This window comes from Carassius auratus, chromosome 26, assembly GCF_003368295.1.
Source record: "Carassius auratus strain Wakin chromosome 26, ASM336829v1, whole genome shotgun sequence".
Classification (NCBI taxonomy): domain Eukaryota; kingdom Metazoa; phylum Chordata; class Actinopteri; order Cypriniformes; family Cyprinidae; genus Carassius; species Carassius auratus.
The window spans coordinates 1828069-1848621 of NC_039268.1; the positions used below are offsets into that span (position 1 = coordinate 1828069).

Here is a 20553-nt window from a genome sequence, read left to right on the forward strand (position 1 = left end):
TTGAAGACAACAGAAGTCGACAGAAGACAGAATGATATCAAAGTTTGGATGGTTAAAAGTCAGCTTTTGGGCTGTAGACTACAGTACTATGCTGATGAGATCAAGCCATTCAGTGAAAAAAAAAAAAAAAAAAAAAACATTGTGAGAGGCCTAGAAGCCTGAAATCTTTGACAAAATAAACCCCACAGAGTTCAGGTGTGAGATATGAAATATGGAACGACCAAGTACAATGAGCGGAAACAGTTTTTCCTCTCTCTTTCCTATTTTCTCTCTTCTTCTTTCAAGTCTCTGGAAATTTCCAGTCATTTTTTTGTAAATTCAGTGTGATGCACACATGCTTCATTGTTATGAATTATGGTGAGAACTAAAACAAACCTGAACGAAAACACCACATGCCAACTTTATTGTAGAAAACATTTGTGTGTGTGTGTGTGTGTGTATGCATGCATCTATGTTTATGTTGAAATCCTGCTTATAGGGTGACCGCTGCCTCATGGGAGTCAAAAGAGTCTACCGAAAGCTAAAGCCCATAGCCAGGTGTGTTATGGGTAAAACCTACTCTGTCACGATGATATCCGAGCCATGTGACTGCACTGAGTCAGACTTTGAGTGGTAAGTAAACAAGCATTGTTCTTTAAAGATTCCCAATCTGTTGTAAAACAGACCACTTTAACACTGTGATATGTCAATGTGAAAAACCCCAGCAAATTATTATTATTATTATTATTATTATTATTATTATTATTATTATTATTATTATTATTATTATTATTATTATTATTATTTATTCTAATTAAATAATTTTACCAATCAAAAGTTTGGGGCCAGTAACAATTTAATTTAATTTAATTTAATTTAATTTAATTTAATTTAATTTAATTTTTAAGGAGGATACATTTTAATTCAGCAAAATTGCATTTAATCAAAAGTGACATTAAAAAGGCATTTATAATGTTATATTTTAATTTAAAATAAATGCTTTACTTTTACATTTACTTTCTATTCATTAAATAATTATATATATATATATATATATATATATATATATATATATATATATATATATATATATATATCAACAGAAAATAGAAAATTAGAATGATTTCTGAAGGATCATGACTGGAATATATTAAATTTAAATATATATTAAAAAAGAAAACACTTTTAAATTGTAATATTAATAATTTAATTGTATTAATAGTACAGTTTTCTCTCTCTCTCTCTCTCTCTCTCTCTCTCTCTCTCTCTCTCTCTCTGTATTTTTGATCACATAAATGCAGCCTTGGTGAACAAGAGACTTCTTTAAAAAAAAACAACAACAACAAAAAGTTACAAATCGAACTCAACTTTTTAGTGCATGTCAACAGTTGTCTCAAAATAAATTTTTGAAGAAGTATCTGTGAGTTGATATCTTTATGAAATAAGTCTGTCTATCTATAAGTCGTGGCTAGTCCTCACTACAAGATCAGCATTTTCACACGAGTTGCAGTTATTTTCTTAAAGAAGATCTTTGCTATGTGGAAACTAGTCAAGCTGTGTGAAGACGGCTAAATGGAGACAGACATGTTACTTCTTAAAAATCACAGTTCCTCAATAATACTGTTGTCTCCGTCTGTCAACCACCCTGTCTTCTGTAGTATTTCACGCCCCACGCTTTGTTGATTAAACCCTCCATCTGTATTCCTAACAGTCTTTGCTCATCATGTAAATGTGGCCTCTCTCCTCATTTCCCCCTGAATTATCAAAGTTATTAATGTCACTGTTTTGGAAAGTTCCAAATTTGCAGGCCCCTCGGGGCCATACAGAACAAAGTGTGAAAGTTGTTAATCAGGGAGTGAAATGCTGTGCGTTTACCAACACAAGCTGGCTACATCTGTGTAGCTTGTCATGGTAATTAGTGTCATTTTTTTTCTTGATTGGGGTGCTGCATTGCATTGCAGGACAAACAACTTCGGCTTCTGTTGTCTGACAGTTAAGTCTAAAAATAAATGAATTAATATAAAAGTGGATGCCGAAAGTATTTTTATGCTGACAAAAATTTCCATGTATTAGAATACATAGACATTTCTTTCCTTGGGATATTTGTTAAATGTTAACATGAAAGAGAAATGCTAGCACTTTAACTGCAGGCTGCTATACAATTTTTATAAATTGTTAGAAATTAAATGTTATATAACTGCAAAGAAAAAAAAAGCTTTAAAGCATGTAACAAGCATTATTATTAAGGAGTAAAATGTCTTGTTAAAGACTTTTCTTGACTTGTCAGTAAGAAAAAAAGATTGAATACATACTATACACTATAATGTCAGTGGCTTTTGCTTTAAATACATATTATTCATGACAGCTATAATTATTTCCATATAAAAAAAAATTGAGAATTATTAATGTTAATCACAGAGAGAAAAATTTTCATTTTGACTTCAATATAAGGCTTCAATAATGTAATAATAATAATTTGACTTCAATATAATAAAGGCTATCTCTATGTAATTCAACCAACCATAAACTAAAAAAAAAAAAAAAGCAGTAGGATTTACTTGAAAACTCAGAAATTGAAAAGATAATGCAATTAGCACACTGAATTAAGCATGGCATTTTGAAGCAGGGAAAATCATGTCTGTTCTCACCGGGTTTTTTTTTTTTTTTTAACAGTGATTATGGCTTCGAGAGAAGGGCTGATGGGAAATGTACTCCAGCATTCTGGTTCCTGCCCTCCTCCATGTCTCGGACCTGTACTACAGAACACACATTCCTCAACAGCACTGGGTGAGATCTCGTTTGACGCATGCATCTATCCATTAAAGTGATTATTCAGTGTTCCCATTATCATTGATGTTAATCATGTTTGCCATCTGCATTCTCAAATGATTTTGATGTATGACTCATTTAAAATGTTGTATGTGTTTTCACTATCGCAGATAAGTAGGCTAGTGCATTTCAATGTTGTCAACTGATTGTTTTGTATTGGAGCTTCAGAACTGGTTTGTAAATGTGATTTTTGAATGTATGTACAGGTACAGAAAGGTGGTGTCTAATAACTGCACCGGTGGAGTGATGGAGAAGTACACAGCTCGTAGGCAGCTGTGCCCTAGCCAGGCCCCTCGGGGCCTTCACTTAGTGACCAGCGAAGGGAAGCTAACGGCTTCTGTTGCCAGCAACGTCACCTTTCTCGTCTTCCTGGAGGAGGTATAGAAAGATTCAGTGTTTCCTGCACTGCCTATAGGTGACATATTCATACATCATCTTTCAGGGAATGTGAGTTTGCATTCTGAGCAGATAAAAACAACTGCAAAATAATAGCTAGAAAACACATCTTTCCCAATGACTGCTTACAGTCATTAGCTATGTTTCCATTATCCCATTGTATGCACATTTTAAAGTATCGCATCAGAAACATGTGATGGAAATGGCAAATTTAGAAAAAAAATCCCTTAATTTACAAAAAAGTTGTTACGCTCGCTAGATGTGGTTTTTAACTTGTGCAAAAAGGGTTAATTCAAGATTCTTATTTGTCATATACATGATTATAAAGAGAATACATAACCAGCAGTGAAATGTGAGTAATGTAATTAATCTAATTTGATTAATGAGAGATGTTAATGCATTTTGTTCATTCAGTTCTCTGACTTGTTAAATGGAAACGGTGCTAATTTGAAAATGTTTTATGCCATGTTTCCAATTTTGTGCACAAGTTAAATTCGCAACTTTAGAACAAAACCCATCTATTGTGACCAGTGTATTCAGTCACAAACAAACAACTCCAGTAACACTTTGTTTTAAGAACCAATTATCACTATTGACAAGTAGTGTATTAGCATGCATTTTACTAGCATATTGGCTGTTTATTAATACAAAGAACATATTAAAGGACCAGTTCACTTCCAGAATAAAAAAATCCTGATAATTTACTCACCTCCATATCATCCAAGATGTTCATGTCTTTCTTTCTTCAGTCGAACAGAAATTAAGGTTTTTGAGGAAAACATTCCAGGATTTTTCTCCATATAGTGGACTTCAATGGGAGCAAACAGGTTAAAGGTTCAAATTCAAAATCAAATTCAAACACAATCCCAGACAATGAATAAGGGTCTTTTCTAGTGAAACAATTGACATTTTACTAAAAAAAGTAATCCTTGTTAACCACAAATGCTCATCTTGATTTAGCTCTGAGATGCATGTCCACAACTTAAATTAAAAATTAAATTAAATTAAAATTAAATGTATGCATTTAGCAGACGCTTTTATCCAAAGCAACTTACAGTGCATTCAGGCTGTCAATTTTTACCTATCATGTGTTCCCAGGGAATCGAACCCCCAACCTCGCACTTGATATCACAATGCTCTACCAATTGAGCTACAGGAACTCTTATGTAAACTTATGTATGTAAACTTCATACATTAACCACGCTGGAAATGAATGACTAAACTGTAAAAACTACCTTACTTACTATTAATAACCAGAAAATTACGAGTTAATTGAGGCAAAAGTCATAGTTAGTCATAGTGAGAACTGGTTATAGTGAGAACTAAAGTGTGACCTTTACAATTTATCCATAGTACCTACTGCTATATCCCAAAGTACAGAGATAACCATCATCCACCATAAATCGGGCATTATAAGCTTGAGCTTTTTAGAAATATTGCCGGTTCCACTTTATATTAGGTGGCCTTAACTACTATGTACTTACATAAAAAATAAGTACAATGTACTTACTGTGTTCAAATTGTATTGTAAAAGACTTTTGCTGCTATTGAGTTGGGATAGGGTTAAGGTTAAGGAGAGGGTTGGAGGTATGGGTAAGTTTAAGGGTGGGTTAAGGTGTAAAGTATGGGTCAACAGTGTAATTATAAATGTAATCACAGAAATTAAATACAGATGTAATTACATGTAGTTTTTATATATATATATATATATATATATAAGTACAATGTAAAAACATGTATGTACACAATAAGTACATTGTACTAAATTATTAATTAAAATGTAAGTACATAGTAGTTAAGGCCACTTAATATAAAGTGGGTCCATATTGCCTGTACAAGAGCAGTGTTTTCCAATGGTAGATCAGCGGTCTGGGACTGACGAGACATCTTCCAAAGCAGATGAACTGACAGCTGAATGAATCGTACACAGAGCTCTGCCAATACCGTAGTCAGGAACAGTTTTGCTTTCTGCCTAAAAAAAAAGTGGAAATATTCTAAGATATTACAGGTGGTTCTTTGAATGAAGAACATTTGTTCACCAGCCTGGTTGTGTGCGTGTGTGTGTGTGTGTTTTATATTTCTTTTGACCAAGACTCAATGATGTTTTATGTTATTACCCTTTTTTCCCCAGGGTGATGGATCGAAAACCAGCATCACAGTGGATTTCGGCGATGGAAATGCTTTCACCTACTCCAACGTGAGCTCTATCGAAGATGGCATTAAACACATCTACAAGAATGTGGGAATCTACCGAGTGTCAGCCACGGCGGAGAACAGTCTGGGCTCGGAAACAGTGCTCCTCTTCCTACACATTACATGTAAGCCAAGATATGGGAGGGCGAGTAACAATATGCACAATACAGACAGCCATATCGTATTCTACTTTTGTATCCGTAATGTATTTTAAAGACCCACTGGGTCTGAGGACTATGAACTCATTAATGCTTTATTGACCAGAAAAATCTCATTTGGCCTTGGTCGTATTGCACTCTACATTAAGCAGTCTAGATTTCAAGCTTATAGTCTCTAACTGGACCACGAGATTGGAATCATCCCTCTTAGTTATTGCCGACAGAAACTTCAGTGAATGATGAAGGTCCCAAGAACCCAAAATATCATCAAGGTCTGATGAACTTTACTTAATGTAACTTTAAGAGTTATGGACCAGTTATTTTTAGTAAATTAAAACCATACAATTTCCAAACAAATAAATTATTACTTTATTATTATTATTATTATTATAATTATTATTATTACTAAATTATTTTAAGTGAATCAAATACTATTAGTTTAGATTTGTTTTCTTGTTTAATGTTTTTCAAAAGGATATTCAAGAGTCCAATTCAAGAAAGGTTTGGAATGTTATTGCAGAACTATTTGGAATACTTTTATTCAAATTCTCTTGATTCTTTATGCCACAAAACACACAGAATACAGAAATTATTTTAAGTGAATAACAGCGTCGAACTGTTATATTTATTGTTAAGTTGTATTTAAACCACTTAGACGTCTTATGACAATGCACAGGTACATTATGAGTAGCATTAAAAATGTCACAAATTTTTTTAGCTAGTTTAATATATAGTTAGTGCCAATTATTGAATTGCCTTCATGCTGTCTCTACAGACTGTGAGAGATCATTAAAAAGCATTGATTTCAGATGTCCTTGCCCCTCAATGTTTTGAAAAAAAAAGAAAAGTGCGGTTGGTCATTTCAAATGGTGGTCACATGGCCCGTTCCTGTCTACGTGGGTGGTTCTTGGCCAGAATATGGATCAGACTTCATGCCAATAATTGAAAATTCTGGCTTTACAGACTTTTGAGCAGACAGCTCTATCCTATGTAGCAATGATGTTGGACGTTGCTATTTTAACACATTCTGCGAGCAGATGGCCTGAGTTTGAGCTTGTTTTAGTAGTTGTAGTCTGTGTTTGTGCTAGAGGAAGCTCGTCAAATATCAGTGTTTAACATAGATTAACTAAGTATTTTGATTTACATGTTCAACCTTTTTCCCATGACCACTTAGTGAACTTGCCACCCCCTGCTTCATTCAGGCAGGCAGATGCCTCCGCAGTGACATATTGATCAGGGAGACGGAACGCTTCCAATCTGTCAATCCTGTCGTGCCAGGCAAAGCAAATAGGGCCTCTGGAGCATGAGCTGAAACTCACACGCAGATGGCTCTGTGTTCCTATGAGCAGTAGTTGTGAATGAATGAATATATGTCATTATACATATTATTTGGAAGATGTTTAGTTTGTGCTTCATTAAGGCTGTTCTTTTCTTTTTTTTGGTCACAATTAAGAACCACATTCCACCATATTTTGCTCATATATAATTCTCTGAGAATATATCATAAAACTGCTGTTCAGTTATTTTTTTTACTTTTTTTTTTTTTTTTTTTTACTTTTTATTATTATAATTTTGTCTCATTTATTTTTACTATTATGAAATATTATTACAGATTTAAATAACTACTTTCTGTTTGAATATGTTTCAAAATATAATTTATTTCTGTGATGATGGCAAAGCTGAATTTTTAACAGCCATTACTTATTGTCACATGACACTTTAGAAATCAATCTCACGTTGATTTTGTGCCCAATAAACTGTTAATTAAAAAAAAAAATAAATAAATAAATATATATATATATATATATATATATATATAATTATAATATAAGGCAAGTTATACTAAGATATATTTATATCTAGTTTTAGCACAAAAATGAAAAACTTAATTGGTTTCTCTCATCTTTTTTTAGCACAGCAGGTTTGAATGTGAGGAAGTGAACAAGATTTGAGAACTAGCAAGCACTGTTAAACTCTTTCGGCTTGACCAACCAACTTTTCTCTTCTCTTTCTCTCTCGGCGCAGGTCAGCTGGAGTCTATTCACCTCTCCGCCCCTTTTGTCGCTGTGAAAAATAAAGAAGTCAATCTGACGGTGGTTCTCTCGCCAAGCCAAGTGGGAACGGTCACCTACATCTGGTGGCTTGGGAACAATTCAGAGGTAAAGTCTCCTTGTGTGACTCATTAGACATCTGTGCATGACTCAATCTGTGTGTGTGTGTGTGTGTGTGTTTGCCTCACCGACTGCCATGTAAATAAAGCTGGCATGTTCACTGCAGCTGCGCTGACAGGGCGTCCTCTTGAGAGTCTCTCTCAAACTGTATTCACAGCCCGTGATCACGCTGGAGGGGAGTGTGGCATTCACGTTCCCTCGAGAGGGAATCAGCGTTGTCACTGTGCAGGTGTCTGCTGGGAATACCATCCTGCAAGACAGGAAAACCATCGCTGTCCACGGTGAGTTTTACACACAAGGAAGGAAATAGGCTGCTAGGTATTGAAGATAGCTTCATATGTGAGCAATAAGATCTCTCAAAATATGTCTTGCTCCTTGATCTTTGTATATCTGTGATACATTTGTTTTTCTATTGTAGTTAAACATACAAGGAATGGTAAAAATGGTAAATGGTATGGTAAAAAAATAAATAAAAAAAATAAAAATAAAAAATAATGTTATGTTTTTTATATATATTTTAATATATCAATTGTTTTTGAAAGAACCACTTGTGCTTACCAACAGCAACAAAAAAATAAAATACAATAAAAACAATAATATTGTAAAATATAATTATAGTTTAGAAATTATTGTTTTCTATTTGGATATTATGTAAAATGTAATTCTAATATGATGGTTTGCTGGTGAAGAAACATTTTTTATTCAAAAATGTCAATACTCAAAATGAAACCATATTCATATTGCATTGTAAGTATCATACAGTAAATACACATTGAAAGGAAATGCGGCAGCACAGGTGTACTGCACTGCAGTAGTCAGAAACGCACAATAATTGTAAGCACATATTATTATTCTTTTATCATTGCAGAATACTTCAGATCTCATCTTCTTGCCTTTTCATCTAATCTTGATGATCACAACCCTGATGTGGCTGAATGGAGGCTTGATGTGAGTCGAGTCATTAAAACATCTATGGTGCAGGTGAGTTTAAACCATTTCCCATCAGACAAAACATTCAGTTTTCACACAGTTTTCACAAAATCTGCTCCCCTATTCAGTGACATCACAGAGTTCAATATATAATGCTCCACTGCATATACATTATAATAAAGCATGAAGAGGCATTCATGTCTGTTTCCTTGGAGGCCATCTACATGTGGCATAGTGCTAACATAACATTTAAAAGCTATACATATTAAAGTCTTTATTTTCCTTGGAGTATGTAACTATGGCCTATTTATTCATATTAATACTCAAACTCTCTTGAACTTTCTGTCAGTGCTCTTTGCACAAAGTTTAAATGATGTGTGCAAGAATATTCATCGTCTGATCTGACATAGCTCTAGGATACAGAATAAAAGATGACTAATTTCTATCAAGAACAAAATGATTTAATCAAACAATAATCAAGGTCTTCTATGAATTTCCTGTATAGATATTAAACACAAAGGATGACAATAAAGCACTACTGGGTGTGTTTCTCAGAAATGTAATGGCATTTGACGTTTCGGGTTTTGAGCATTATTTGACAAATGTCAGCATAAAAATGTTCAAGAAGAATTCTGTTCAGTAGTCACGACATTAACAGAAATTCCTTTCAGAGAATCTCAATCTAAAGCACTACTTGAACCAATTCAAGAGGGCATTTAAATGTTCAGAGTCTATATATACTGAGCTGGTAGTGACTGGTTTCATATAATCCGCTTATATAAACTCAGAAAGTCCAGTTTTGTGGACACTGACACACATCATTTCACCAACTGATTTACAAAAAATAATAATTTCAGGTTTAAGAAGTGTTTCAACATTCAATATCAACTACTGTTTCAACATCAAGAACATATCCGTTTTATTTCAATTATAGGTTATTTAACAGTATTATTATCTGTTATTGTATTTTTAAACTTTTACATTATTTACATGTAATGCGGAGATTTCCAAACTTTTTGTCGTCTGAACTTCATGTATTTCCTTTAAAGGAGTGGTCACCCAGCTATTTTCGAAGGATTGATTGTGTTTATGATGGGCACTGTAACACGTGTTCATGCTTTGTTTTTATTTTAATTATTATTTTTAAATGCATTATTTTTTCAGATATTTTACCACATTGGGCTCAGATTGGCTAGCTGATTGTGTGCTCCCGGGGGCAGGGTATATGTACATTTTAATGTTAGTGATATCACAAACCAAGGCAGAAGCTTGTTGTTCATTTTTAGCTTTTCGTTTTGGAAGTTTTGGAAAACTTGATGTAGCATAATGTTCAATACACTTAATGTTGTTAAATAAAATGAGTCCATTTTCTTACTCTTTGTATTTTTACACCACTATTGTACAAGATTATCCTATTTAAATTAATGTAATAAACAAGTTAGGATAAAAGTAATCAAAAAGCAGTCTTATTATGTTACCTAAAATGTGTAATGTAATGGTTTACCTTAATTTGGAATCAGTAACAGATTACAATTTATAATAATCTACCCAGCCCTGTATACTGACACACACACACACACACACACTGCCATTCAAAAGTTTGGGATCAAACTAACAAAGTTTCTTGTGCTCATCAAGGCTGTTGATTCATTTGATCAAAAATGCAGAAGAAAAAAACACCAGATTTCTATTTTGAAAAAATTGCTGTTCTTTTTTTATTTTATTCATAAAAGAATCCTTAAAAATATTGCAGCAAAAAAAAAGATTTTTTTTTTTTTTTTTTTTTTTATCAAATAAACAGCTTTGATGAGCATAACTTATTCAAAAAAAAAAAAAAAAAGTATGGATCCCAAACTTTTGAATGGTATGTGATATCCATTCCTGCTATAAGAAGGGTACAAACACAAGTGTATTTAGGAACTTTGTTGGGTTTCCACGCTCCACACTTTGCTTGAAGAACTCAAGTTGACACACTTGTGAAATTGGCTTCCAGACTTGCTCTCACCGATGGAAGGGAAAGAGCACTGTGACAGAACAAGCTTTACGAATATTCAAACATATGGCACAACAGACCGAAATAATCCTCAGTGTTCTTCTGCACTTACCCCGTGGCATTTTCAAGAGGCCATTATAATGGAACACGGGGACTTTCTTTATGGATGTTTATGAAATATGACACTTGAGAATAACGGTTCTCATGTGAGCCATATGTGTGTTCTGCTCTAGTTGGTTAGTGGTAATGTGTGTAATGAGTTTTGCGCAAGGCATATGGACAGGAACGAGGTGGACTATGTAACCTTGTAACATGAACCAAGGACAATTTTATATATTTATTTTCTAAAAAACATGAAAATTCTTTCTTTATTTACTCAAATTCATTTCATTCTAAGCCCTACCATTTTTCGTCTGTGGAACACAAAAGGGGAAATACAGAAGAATTGATTTGTTGCGAGAGTGGGAACCAATGATGTGTGACATGATGTCAAATCTGGTTCAACTCATCTACAAGACATGAGGGAGTAAATGATGTATTCTTTAAATTGCATTGCAGCAATGGAATGTGCAATCATGTGTATTCTTGAGACAGAAAACTATTAATTGTATTGGATTAAGTACATATATTTATATAATATTTAATAATATAATAATAATTGCATTTATTTCAGAGACCATTTTAAATAATGGCTCAAATATTTCCACACAAAAGTTTTTTTTTTTTTTTTTTTTTTTTTTGAAGTCCCTTATTTTGCATTTATTTGTTCAAAAATACAGCAAAAACAGCAATATTGTGAAATATTACAACATTTTAATAATTTATTAATTCAGTGTCACATGGTCCTTCACAAATCATTCTAATATGCTGATTTGAAATGTCTCATAATCATATTTAATGTCAAAAATGGTTGTGCTACTTAATTTTTTTTTTCAGAATTCTTTGATACATAGAAAGTCCAAAAGAAAATAATTTATTTGAAAAACATTATAAATCATAACTGTCACTTGTGATCAATTTAATGTATTTTTGCTTAATAAAGGTATTAATATGTGTATAATAATAACAATAATTGTATAACATTAATAAAATAACAATAATAAAATAACATTTTGAAGTATTCATAATAATAATAATAATACAATATTGAAATATTAATAATTTATAATAATAATAATAAATGATAAAAACATATTTGGGGTAAAAAGTCAGTCTTAAAAGAATATTTGAAATAAAGGCATTGTCTTTTTTTTTTTTTTTTTTTGACTCTTATATTCCTCTAATCCTGTTTAATCTCTAAGAGTCTGTTTGCTGGTCTTCAGGCGACAGGAGTGGATCCAGAGCAGCTGTTGGTCACTGTGTTGCCCGGACTGCCAACAGCGGCCGAGTTCTTCCTGTTACCGGACAAACAGCTGACAGAGGGGAAACCAGACAAAACAGCCACCCATTTAGACCAGGTACATTATGCATGATTTTCAATCTCAGTCGTGAAACACTCAGCTATAATTAATGTTTTGCTTTAGCTTTGTCTCGTATTCAGAAGAAAAGGCTCAGATATTCAAATACTGTTTTCAGTCTTTTCAAACACAAAAGGATGGTGGGTAAAAGGAGGATCTTGATAAGAGCTTCTTATGGTCTCCAGCAGATGTCAATGTTGGCCTATTTAATTCTTGACAAAAACCTATTTTTACTAGTCCACAGAGATTGTTCTTCATCAGAAAGTCGCTTAAATTTCTCCTGAAATGAAATACTAGGTTATGAGACAAGCAGATAAATACACTTTCATAAGCAACTTCAGAAAGTATCAGTAAGATACATTTCTTATAACTCACTTGTGAGGTCAAGGGCAATTCTGGCCATTCTGCAGTATATTTGGCCATAACAGAGAACAGCCATTATCGAATTTGAGAAGATGGCTCATATTCTCCAATATTAATATGCAGAGTCATCTATATTTTTGAGGCAGTGATACAGACTCACTATAGAGGAGGTCATAAGTAACCCATCCACTGGATCACTTATGGGCCAGGGATATATCACGGATGATAGGGGGATATCTGCACTTTGAGGATGTCCATGCATGAGCTGCTTTTTTTCCTCACCCAAACATACCTTGAATCTGCAATGGACCTTTCACTGCAGATCCTCATAAATCTCTATTCAAGGGTGGCGTGTTCAAAGTATAATGTGTAGATAGCCTTATTAAAAAAGTATAATAGACTGACTGACCCTGGTACAATTCATAAAGAAAGTAATTATTCATGGAATGGTCTAATTTTAAAAGGGTGAGAAATAAGGAGAGAGAGAGAGAGAGAGACAGAAGGTGAGAGCGGCGGAGAAATAAAGGAGCGCAGAAATAAGTCAGGAGTCATTTAGTAAATGAGACAGATTTAATGAAGCTTGGGTAGAAAGAGCGAAAAAAGGTATTCTTTGAACAGGAAGTACATTTATGTGAGGTTTGGTACTATCATCGCTCAGATCTGATGCCCAAGAATAAATAAACAAAGTTTTCCCTCAACTGTTAACATCATATTTATTATAATTAAAAAAAACTATACAAATAGGTCATGTAAAAAAAAAAAAAAGGTAAGTAGAGCAGCACATGGCAGATAGAGTGCAAAACAGTGAAGTGAACTGCAACGACTGAAGCTAAAAATCATAATTTGTGTTCTACTGAAGAAACAAAGTCACCTACAACTTGGATGTCCTCAGGGTAAGCAGCTAAACATCTAATTTTCATTTTTGTGTGAAATATCCCTTTTAGCACCTGTTTCAGAATGACCCTTAAAAATGTGATCTGCGATAATCGAGCACGAAAACCAACAAGGTTTTTATTTGGGAGGGAAATAACTATCTGCTTTCAAGATTTATGCATACATAAAAGTGCCTGGTTGTCAAGGGCTCTGTGTGTGTTTGAGGGAGAGGAGAGAGATGTTAGGCCTAAATGAGATCTCCCTCCTATGTCATATATCTTTATTTGTGAGTGAAGGTGATAGAGTTGATTTATGTTGAAACGTCTTCTCAGTGTGGTACAGGCTCACGTACGACAAACAACATGAAGATCCCACGTTTTGCCTCAATGCATCAGGACTGAAAAATCAGACACCTACGGACAGAAATGTCTTATTTCTTATTGTGTCATTTAATTTAATAGATTTGGACGTATTATAAACAAGTCAGTGTTTTCCCATCCAGCGTGGTATGAATATGATGAGTATGTGATTTTGCTTTCAGCTCTCAGAACTGGTTCTCAGCGCTCTGAATCAGAATCTGGTTCAGTTCACACTCAGACCAGGAGTCCAGATCACAGTATACGCTGCCCATTTATCAGCAGGTAATGAACTAGAATCAAACACTGTTCTTCTGCATATGAATTATAATTTTTAGATGAACAGTTCCCATATGACATTGATTGTACAATTAATTATTTTCTATAAATACTGAGGCATTTTAATTTTAGAGATTTGTGACGGTTTATTAATAGGAGTGCCAGACTGTGCACTGACAACAATTGCTTGTCTTATTTTCCCCTGCATCTAGCGCCTCTAGTGGACACAAGTGAGAATCACAGTGGCTCAGCTATGCTCATGCTCCTCTCTGTGGTGGTGGTGGGTTTAGCCGTGTTCCTCATCTATAAATTCAAAAGGTATCGTCATCCATTTTTAAACCTTCAACCTATCATAGTCAATAGATCATAATCAATTTTATTGTCAGTTTAAAATATGGTAAGCTTTCTAAATTGGTTTAAGCCTGGTCTGGGGAAGCCTGAAAGATTACAATTTATTAATGAAGAAATCAAGACTCTGTAATGTTACAAAAATAAAATAAAAATAACTACACTGGAGATTATTATTATTTTAATACAGAATAATTTATATATTTACCAAAAAATAATGTCATTCCAAACCAGCATGAGTTTTTTCTTCTGTCAAGCACAAAAGTTATGGGTATGTTGATGATTCCACAGTATTATTCCCCCCATACTATAGAAAGTCAACGGTCAGTACTTTGGTTGCCAACATTTTTTTAAATATCTTCTTTTGTGAAAAAGAAAAAAAAAACTCAAACAGGTTTGGAACAACTTGAAGGAAAATAAATTAATTTTTGGGTGAACTATTTATTTAAATATACACTACGATACACTATACACTATATATAAACCTGAAAAACATAATAATAATAATAATAGTAATAATAATAATAATAATAATAATAATAATAATAATAATAATAATAATAATAATAATGCATGTTTTTTGAGCAGCAAATCAGAATATTAGAATAATCTCTGAAGGATCATGTGATTGGAGTTATATTTATAAAAATTCAGCTTTGAAATCATGTTTAACACACATTACATTAAAAAAAATTCCAATAGAAAACATTTATTAATTTTAAATAGTAATATATGTATATATGTGTAGTGTGTGTGTGTGTGTGTGTGTGTGTGTGTGTGTATTATGGCTGGTAAGTGATTAAAGTTTTTTTAATCTAATTAATTACATGATGTGGTAATTAATCTAATTAATCGCACATCAAATTTGGAGAAATTACTCTGAAAAGATCATTTAAAGTCATTGCAGTGCAAAGCAGCAAACAGATTACAAAAAGTAGGTTCAGCAAGAAATATTTTGTTTGATAAAAATGTTTCATACATATAATCTTTTGGACCATGTGAGTAAATGATGACAGAATTGTCATTTTTGGTTGGGTGGAACTATAACATTAAACTATAACTTTAATCATTTATTTTCTTAAGTTTTTTTTATTATTATTACTATGAAAATATTAAATTATTGCTTTAATTAAATGATACTCTAAATAATCAATTAAAACTGCTAGTAGGTGGTGGTAAATGTCTTAATGATTAAGCCAACGAGTCATTTATTCATTCGTTTGATTCGTTCAAATGGCTGATTCATTCAGAAGTGAAGTAAAGGGTTCTTTACGAATGGTTCACTGAGTCATTAGGTGCGTTCGACTTCACGCAGCACTGTGCAAACATAGACAGTAAAAGAAATGGACACAGCGACCCCATTGGATTCAATGGAGAAAAATGAAGTCAATAAGAAGCACGCACTTCCTGGGGTTCGGGCGTACTGCGCAGACTTGATGATGTAGATGTCACATGAGCAACCTGTACGTCTTCTAATCGCTGTGCCAAGAGAAATCTGAATCACCCACCGAATCTTGCAGAGAAGGCGAGTGTGAACAGGAGCAAGTTTTGATAAGTATTCTGAGTAATTATCTCCCTTGACTTTATGCCTCCACATCCCCCCGATAGCCTCATAGACAGTAAAAGATTGCCTGCGAGCTTCTCCTCCTGTCCATATGGTAATTTCTCTACTGTGCGACAGAGAGTCGCTGGTTATGATACAATCATTAGCCTATTTTTTTACAAAAACTGCTTCTACGGGACCATAACGTAAGATAGAGGGTAATGGAGCCTTTTATACATTTTCGTGTTTCTTTAGAAATAATTAATGGACAAATGGAGTCTTTAAACACCTTAGATGTAAAGTTATTCGCTGTCAAAGTGACGCCAAAATGAATGGGAGTCAGTGGAATGCTAACAGCAGGTGGGGGTCCGCTATAGCCAATGACAAAAACCGATTGCAATTTGACTTGAAGCAGTGCATGCCGGTTAGAAATTTTGTCCGACTTGTAACGGCACCATCGCCACATGACTGTCACGTGTGGCATCAAAGTACCGCAAGAGTGTTTCGAGGTCCATTGCAGATTCATCACTAACGGGAGCAGAAAGTGTCCAGCTTGACGGCACCGTTTTCAACTCCGCACTGACTGCAAGTGGCTACTCTCGTTGATCGCTGTCTGTAGCCCCACTTCAAGTCAAACGCATCTATTAGGCCTGTTCGATTTGAAACGGGTCATCACCATCAGACCGATCGGTGTGTGACTTCAAAGTACCGCAAGATTTTATGAGAGAATACGGCTGCTTGTGCTTTTTAATCGCTCTCGCGGTACTTTGATGTCATACACAATGGGTCAGTGCAGCGCCACTTCAAAACCAACGCGACTTGGCCAATGGTTCAACTCGCCAAATGGTTCACCCAATCCGTTCAAAATGTGGATTAAGAAATGAAATGCCACTGTGGGTTGATCAGGGATGAACAGTTCTGCTTTGTCTTTATATTTTGGTTGGCAAAATTGAGCAAAACCGACAATATTGTGTCTAAAATAACACAATATTAACTCCTTAATGAACTGTTGTATAAGATGTGTATCACATTTGCACATCGTGTGATCTTGCACTTTTATCCTACAGCTTGTGTGATATTTTTAACTATGTAATGTAAATATGAGACAGATTTTCATATGGGGCATTTTGCCCCATATCTTGAATTTTGGGGGATATTCTCTAGGCTCCATCACACAGTAACTTGTTGATGTATGTATATATATATATATATATATATATATATATATATATATACTAAGCTGTGGCTCAGTTTATCTTAACGAAACAGCTTAAAACAATGTAAAGCACAGAGCATATATGTCAAGTGGTGATTCACCCTTTCTCTTTTGCACAACCTTCTTTTTTTCTTTCTTTTTATTTTTTTTTTGTCTAAGTGCTCATAACAAATGAGAAATGTCAGTCAATGCACAGACATTATCAATATTTAGCCCTTTGAGTTTTTCAGGTTGACCTTTATGAAATGTTAAATGATTGCACCATTTCCATCACTGGACAGAGAGAAAAGGGCACAAGAGTTCAATAAGACAAGATCTGGAGACAACAGAAGTGCCAAGAATTTCCCAGCGCTTTAATACATTGGCAGTCTGGCTTTCGGCGATGCTACAGCTGGCTTTTCACTTACTGAAGGAACAGGAAGAACTTCCTGTTAAAAAAATATATAAATTAATGAATCTGAATGATTCATTTATGAGTTGTAATCTCAATTCCCAGAAGATCAGTGAATAACGGCCTAAATATACAGCATAAGTGCTATGGACTACTTTTGGTGCATTTGTGCCGTTTTTTGAAGCTTGAAAGCCTCATGTCCCATGAGGACTAATTGCAGTTGCAGTATAGTAAACTCAGAAGAAAAGCATCTGCCAAATGCATGTAAATGGGTTTAGAGCGGCATGAGTGTGAGTTTCTTTCTGTGAACCAGTCCTTTAATGAGGGTGCTAGATCACAGTTTAATGAGCTGCCCGTTTGTGTTGCTTTCTTTCTGCTAAATCCCTCTCCAGTTGTATTTAGCACAATAAATTTGCTTTTGAATCCTCTTGTTAAGGTTTTTTGCTTACGTGGCTTACTCCCTCCGTAATGATGCAGACCAAGACGGATAAAATCACCTCTCTAAAGGGAGGCCTTGATTTATCAACTCCTAAGTGAGACTTTTCACATAGAGTTTTTATTTTTATGTTTTTGTTCATATGTCCTTTTACAACTTGTCCCTGAAGCAGATCCCAGACCTCGGCTTGTAAACGGACTGTACCGCACTCACAAACTATAAACGCATGCTTCCAGTGATAAAGGAACAGAATGACGTGAATGGAAAAGCTGATAATGTGAGGGCCATCAGAAAGTTCGGAAAAAGAGCGGAAGCGCACATTACGAACCTTATCAGCTGGGCTCATGAATATTAATTGGGTAATGTTCGGCCAGTAGTCCTTGCTGAAAGATAAGTGTCTGCTAGTCACTGTAGATGACTGTTTACCACTACTGTAGCTTGTTTGTCTTATCTTGGTTTTAAAAAAAAAAGCCTTAAAAATGCATAAATAATATATTAGATTCGGTATTTTTATTTTTTTTTTAATAAAAAGAAAGTATTTGTGTGTGTGTGTGTGTGTGTGTGTGTGTGTGTGTGTGTGTGTGTGTGTGTGTGTGTTCACCGAGGTTGCCTTTCCTTGATTTAAAAAAGTATTGTAAAACCAGCAATATTGTGTTATACTATTACAATTTTAAATAACTATTTTCTATTTGAATATATTTTAAAATGTAAGTTATTTTGTGATGCAAAGCTGTATTTCCGGCATCATTTCTCCAGTCTTCAGTGTCTCATGATCCTTCAGAAGTCAATCTAATATGCTGATTTGCCGCTCAAAAGCATTTTGCATTATTAAAAATGTTTAAAAGAGTTATGCTGCTAAATATGCTGTGAAAAAGATATTGGATTCTTGATAAATGGGTTAAAATTAACATAATTTAACTTGTAACTTATAATGATTATTTCCTAAAAAATCAAAAAGGTAACTTCTAAAAGTTTAGGAGACTTTTCCCCTTCAGTTATTATGATTGCTTAACACTTGACAATATTGATTTTTTTTCTCATTTCTCACTGGCTGATTCCCCAAGCATGCCTCGTAGCATCAAGCTTTGTTTGCTTGTGTCTCATTGTAAATCTTTCCTCAAGGAAGATCCCAGGCCTCCACGTCTATGCAGCGATGCAGGACGAAAAAGAGCAAGAAATGATCCAGAGTCCAGTTTCTCCCACTGACAGCACACCCAGCTGCAGCTCTCAGAGAGAACTGCTCACATCACTGGAGCCTCTGGACACAGAGCCCAACACCCAGACCATCGGTGAGTACCACACTGTCCATTCTTCTACTGGACTCTCACTGTACCTGTCACTCGTCTCAGTCGTGGCCTGTTATCCCACTTCCAGGAAAAATGGCTTCACCAGTTTTTGTTGGTAAAGAGGGCCTTGTTAATTGCAGGGAACAGCTCGACCTCTTGATGCCTATAATAAATCAACAGAACATCAGGTTATGAAATATTTCAGCCGTCTAGGCTGCTGTGGGAATCACTGATACACTCATATAAGGCTGTTTGTCATTTGGTAAGATAGTAAGAATGTACCTCTCTAAACAGACAGAATGGTGTTTTCTCTACACAATATAATTTTGCATATATTTGTAAAAAAAAATAGCTAAATGATATAATATATCATATAAAATATTACCAATCATTAAATTTATTACTAATTACATGGTGATAAAAAATAGAACAGTAAAGTTTTTTCTTCTTACATTTTATTAAAAAAAAATTGTGCAGATGAGTGACGGTTCTGAAACCTTATAAATACATTCTCATTTTCATTGTGTCTGTTTTTTATTTCCCATAATGCATCAAACCTCATCCATGTGTCAAATTCTCCAGAAGAAAAAAAAAAAAAAAAAAAAAAAAAAATTACATGGTGATATAAATAAAACAGTAAAAATATGAATATGCTATTAATATATTAGACATATATTCTTTTATATATTAGACATATTTTTTAATATATTAGACATATATTTTTTAATATATATATATATATATATATATATATATATATATATATATATATATATATATATATATATATATATATATATATATATAATAGTAATTAAAATACAATCCAAGGCAGACAGACCGTATGTTTTATAATTATTAGTATATATTGTGCATTTGAGTTCTAGAACAGAATAAGTAGTGATTTAGATTTCTTTGTCATGTTGTCTCTTTGCAATTCCCAGAATGCATCAATCCTCATCCACGTGTCAAATTCTCATCAGATCTTCCTACATACATCGACGTTTGAACTCTAGCCTCCGCCATGTCAAGGACTTTGGTCATGCGGACACAAAGGTTTCAAGCTTTATTCAGTACTTGTGCATGTTGGACATTAACTTTACCGTGCTCTGTGAATACTAGAACAACTTTGTACAGCTTTTTTATACATCTATGTATTCAATAAAACATTTTTGATGCTGTTCATTTCTAAAGATGCCAGTGTGTACAAAGTCTGAGGCAAAGGCCAGCATGAAGGGTGGAGAAAGAAAAAAAAAAGACAATTATTCTTGGTTACCTTTTCCGTTTATTTTTATCGCTAAAAGTGGCAGTGCAACATTGATATGTGACATTTTGGAAGTGTTTTAATAATAAAAT

At 34.0% G+C, this 20553-nt stretch overlaps 1 protein-coding gene across 1 annotated transcript in view; it reads left to right on the plus strand.

The window, feature by feature from the left end:
* Positions 1-20318, plus strand: part of LOC113044051 (VPS10 domain-containing receptor SorCS1) — a 143656-nt gene extending 123338 nt beyond the window's left edge. The window contains exons 16-27 of the mRNA XM_026203639.1: positions 479-612; positions 2653-2766; positions 3015-3186; positions 5336-5522; positions 7581-7714; positions 7884-8007; positions 8595-8707; positions 11972-12106; positions 13884-13983; positions 14190-14295; positions 19034-19200; positions 20142-20318. Coding sequence (XP_026059424.1) covers positions 479-612; positions 2653-2766; positions 3015-3186; positions 5336-5522; positions 7581-7714; positions 7884-8007; positions 8595-8707; positions 11972-12106; positions 13884-13983; positions 14190-14295; positions 19034-19200; positions 20142-20206 — 1551 coding nt within the window. The 3' untranslated portion in view covers positions 20207-20318. The remainder of the gene's footprint in view (positions 1-478; positions 613-2652; positions 2767-3014; positions 3187-5335; positions 5523-7580; positions 7715-7883; positions 8008-8594; positions 8708-11971; positions 12107-13883; positions 13984-14189; positions 14296-19033; positions 19201-20141) is intronic.
* Positions 20319-20553: the final 235 nt, after the last annotated feature.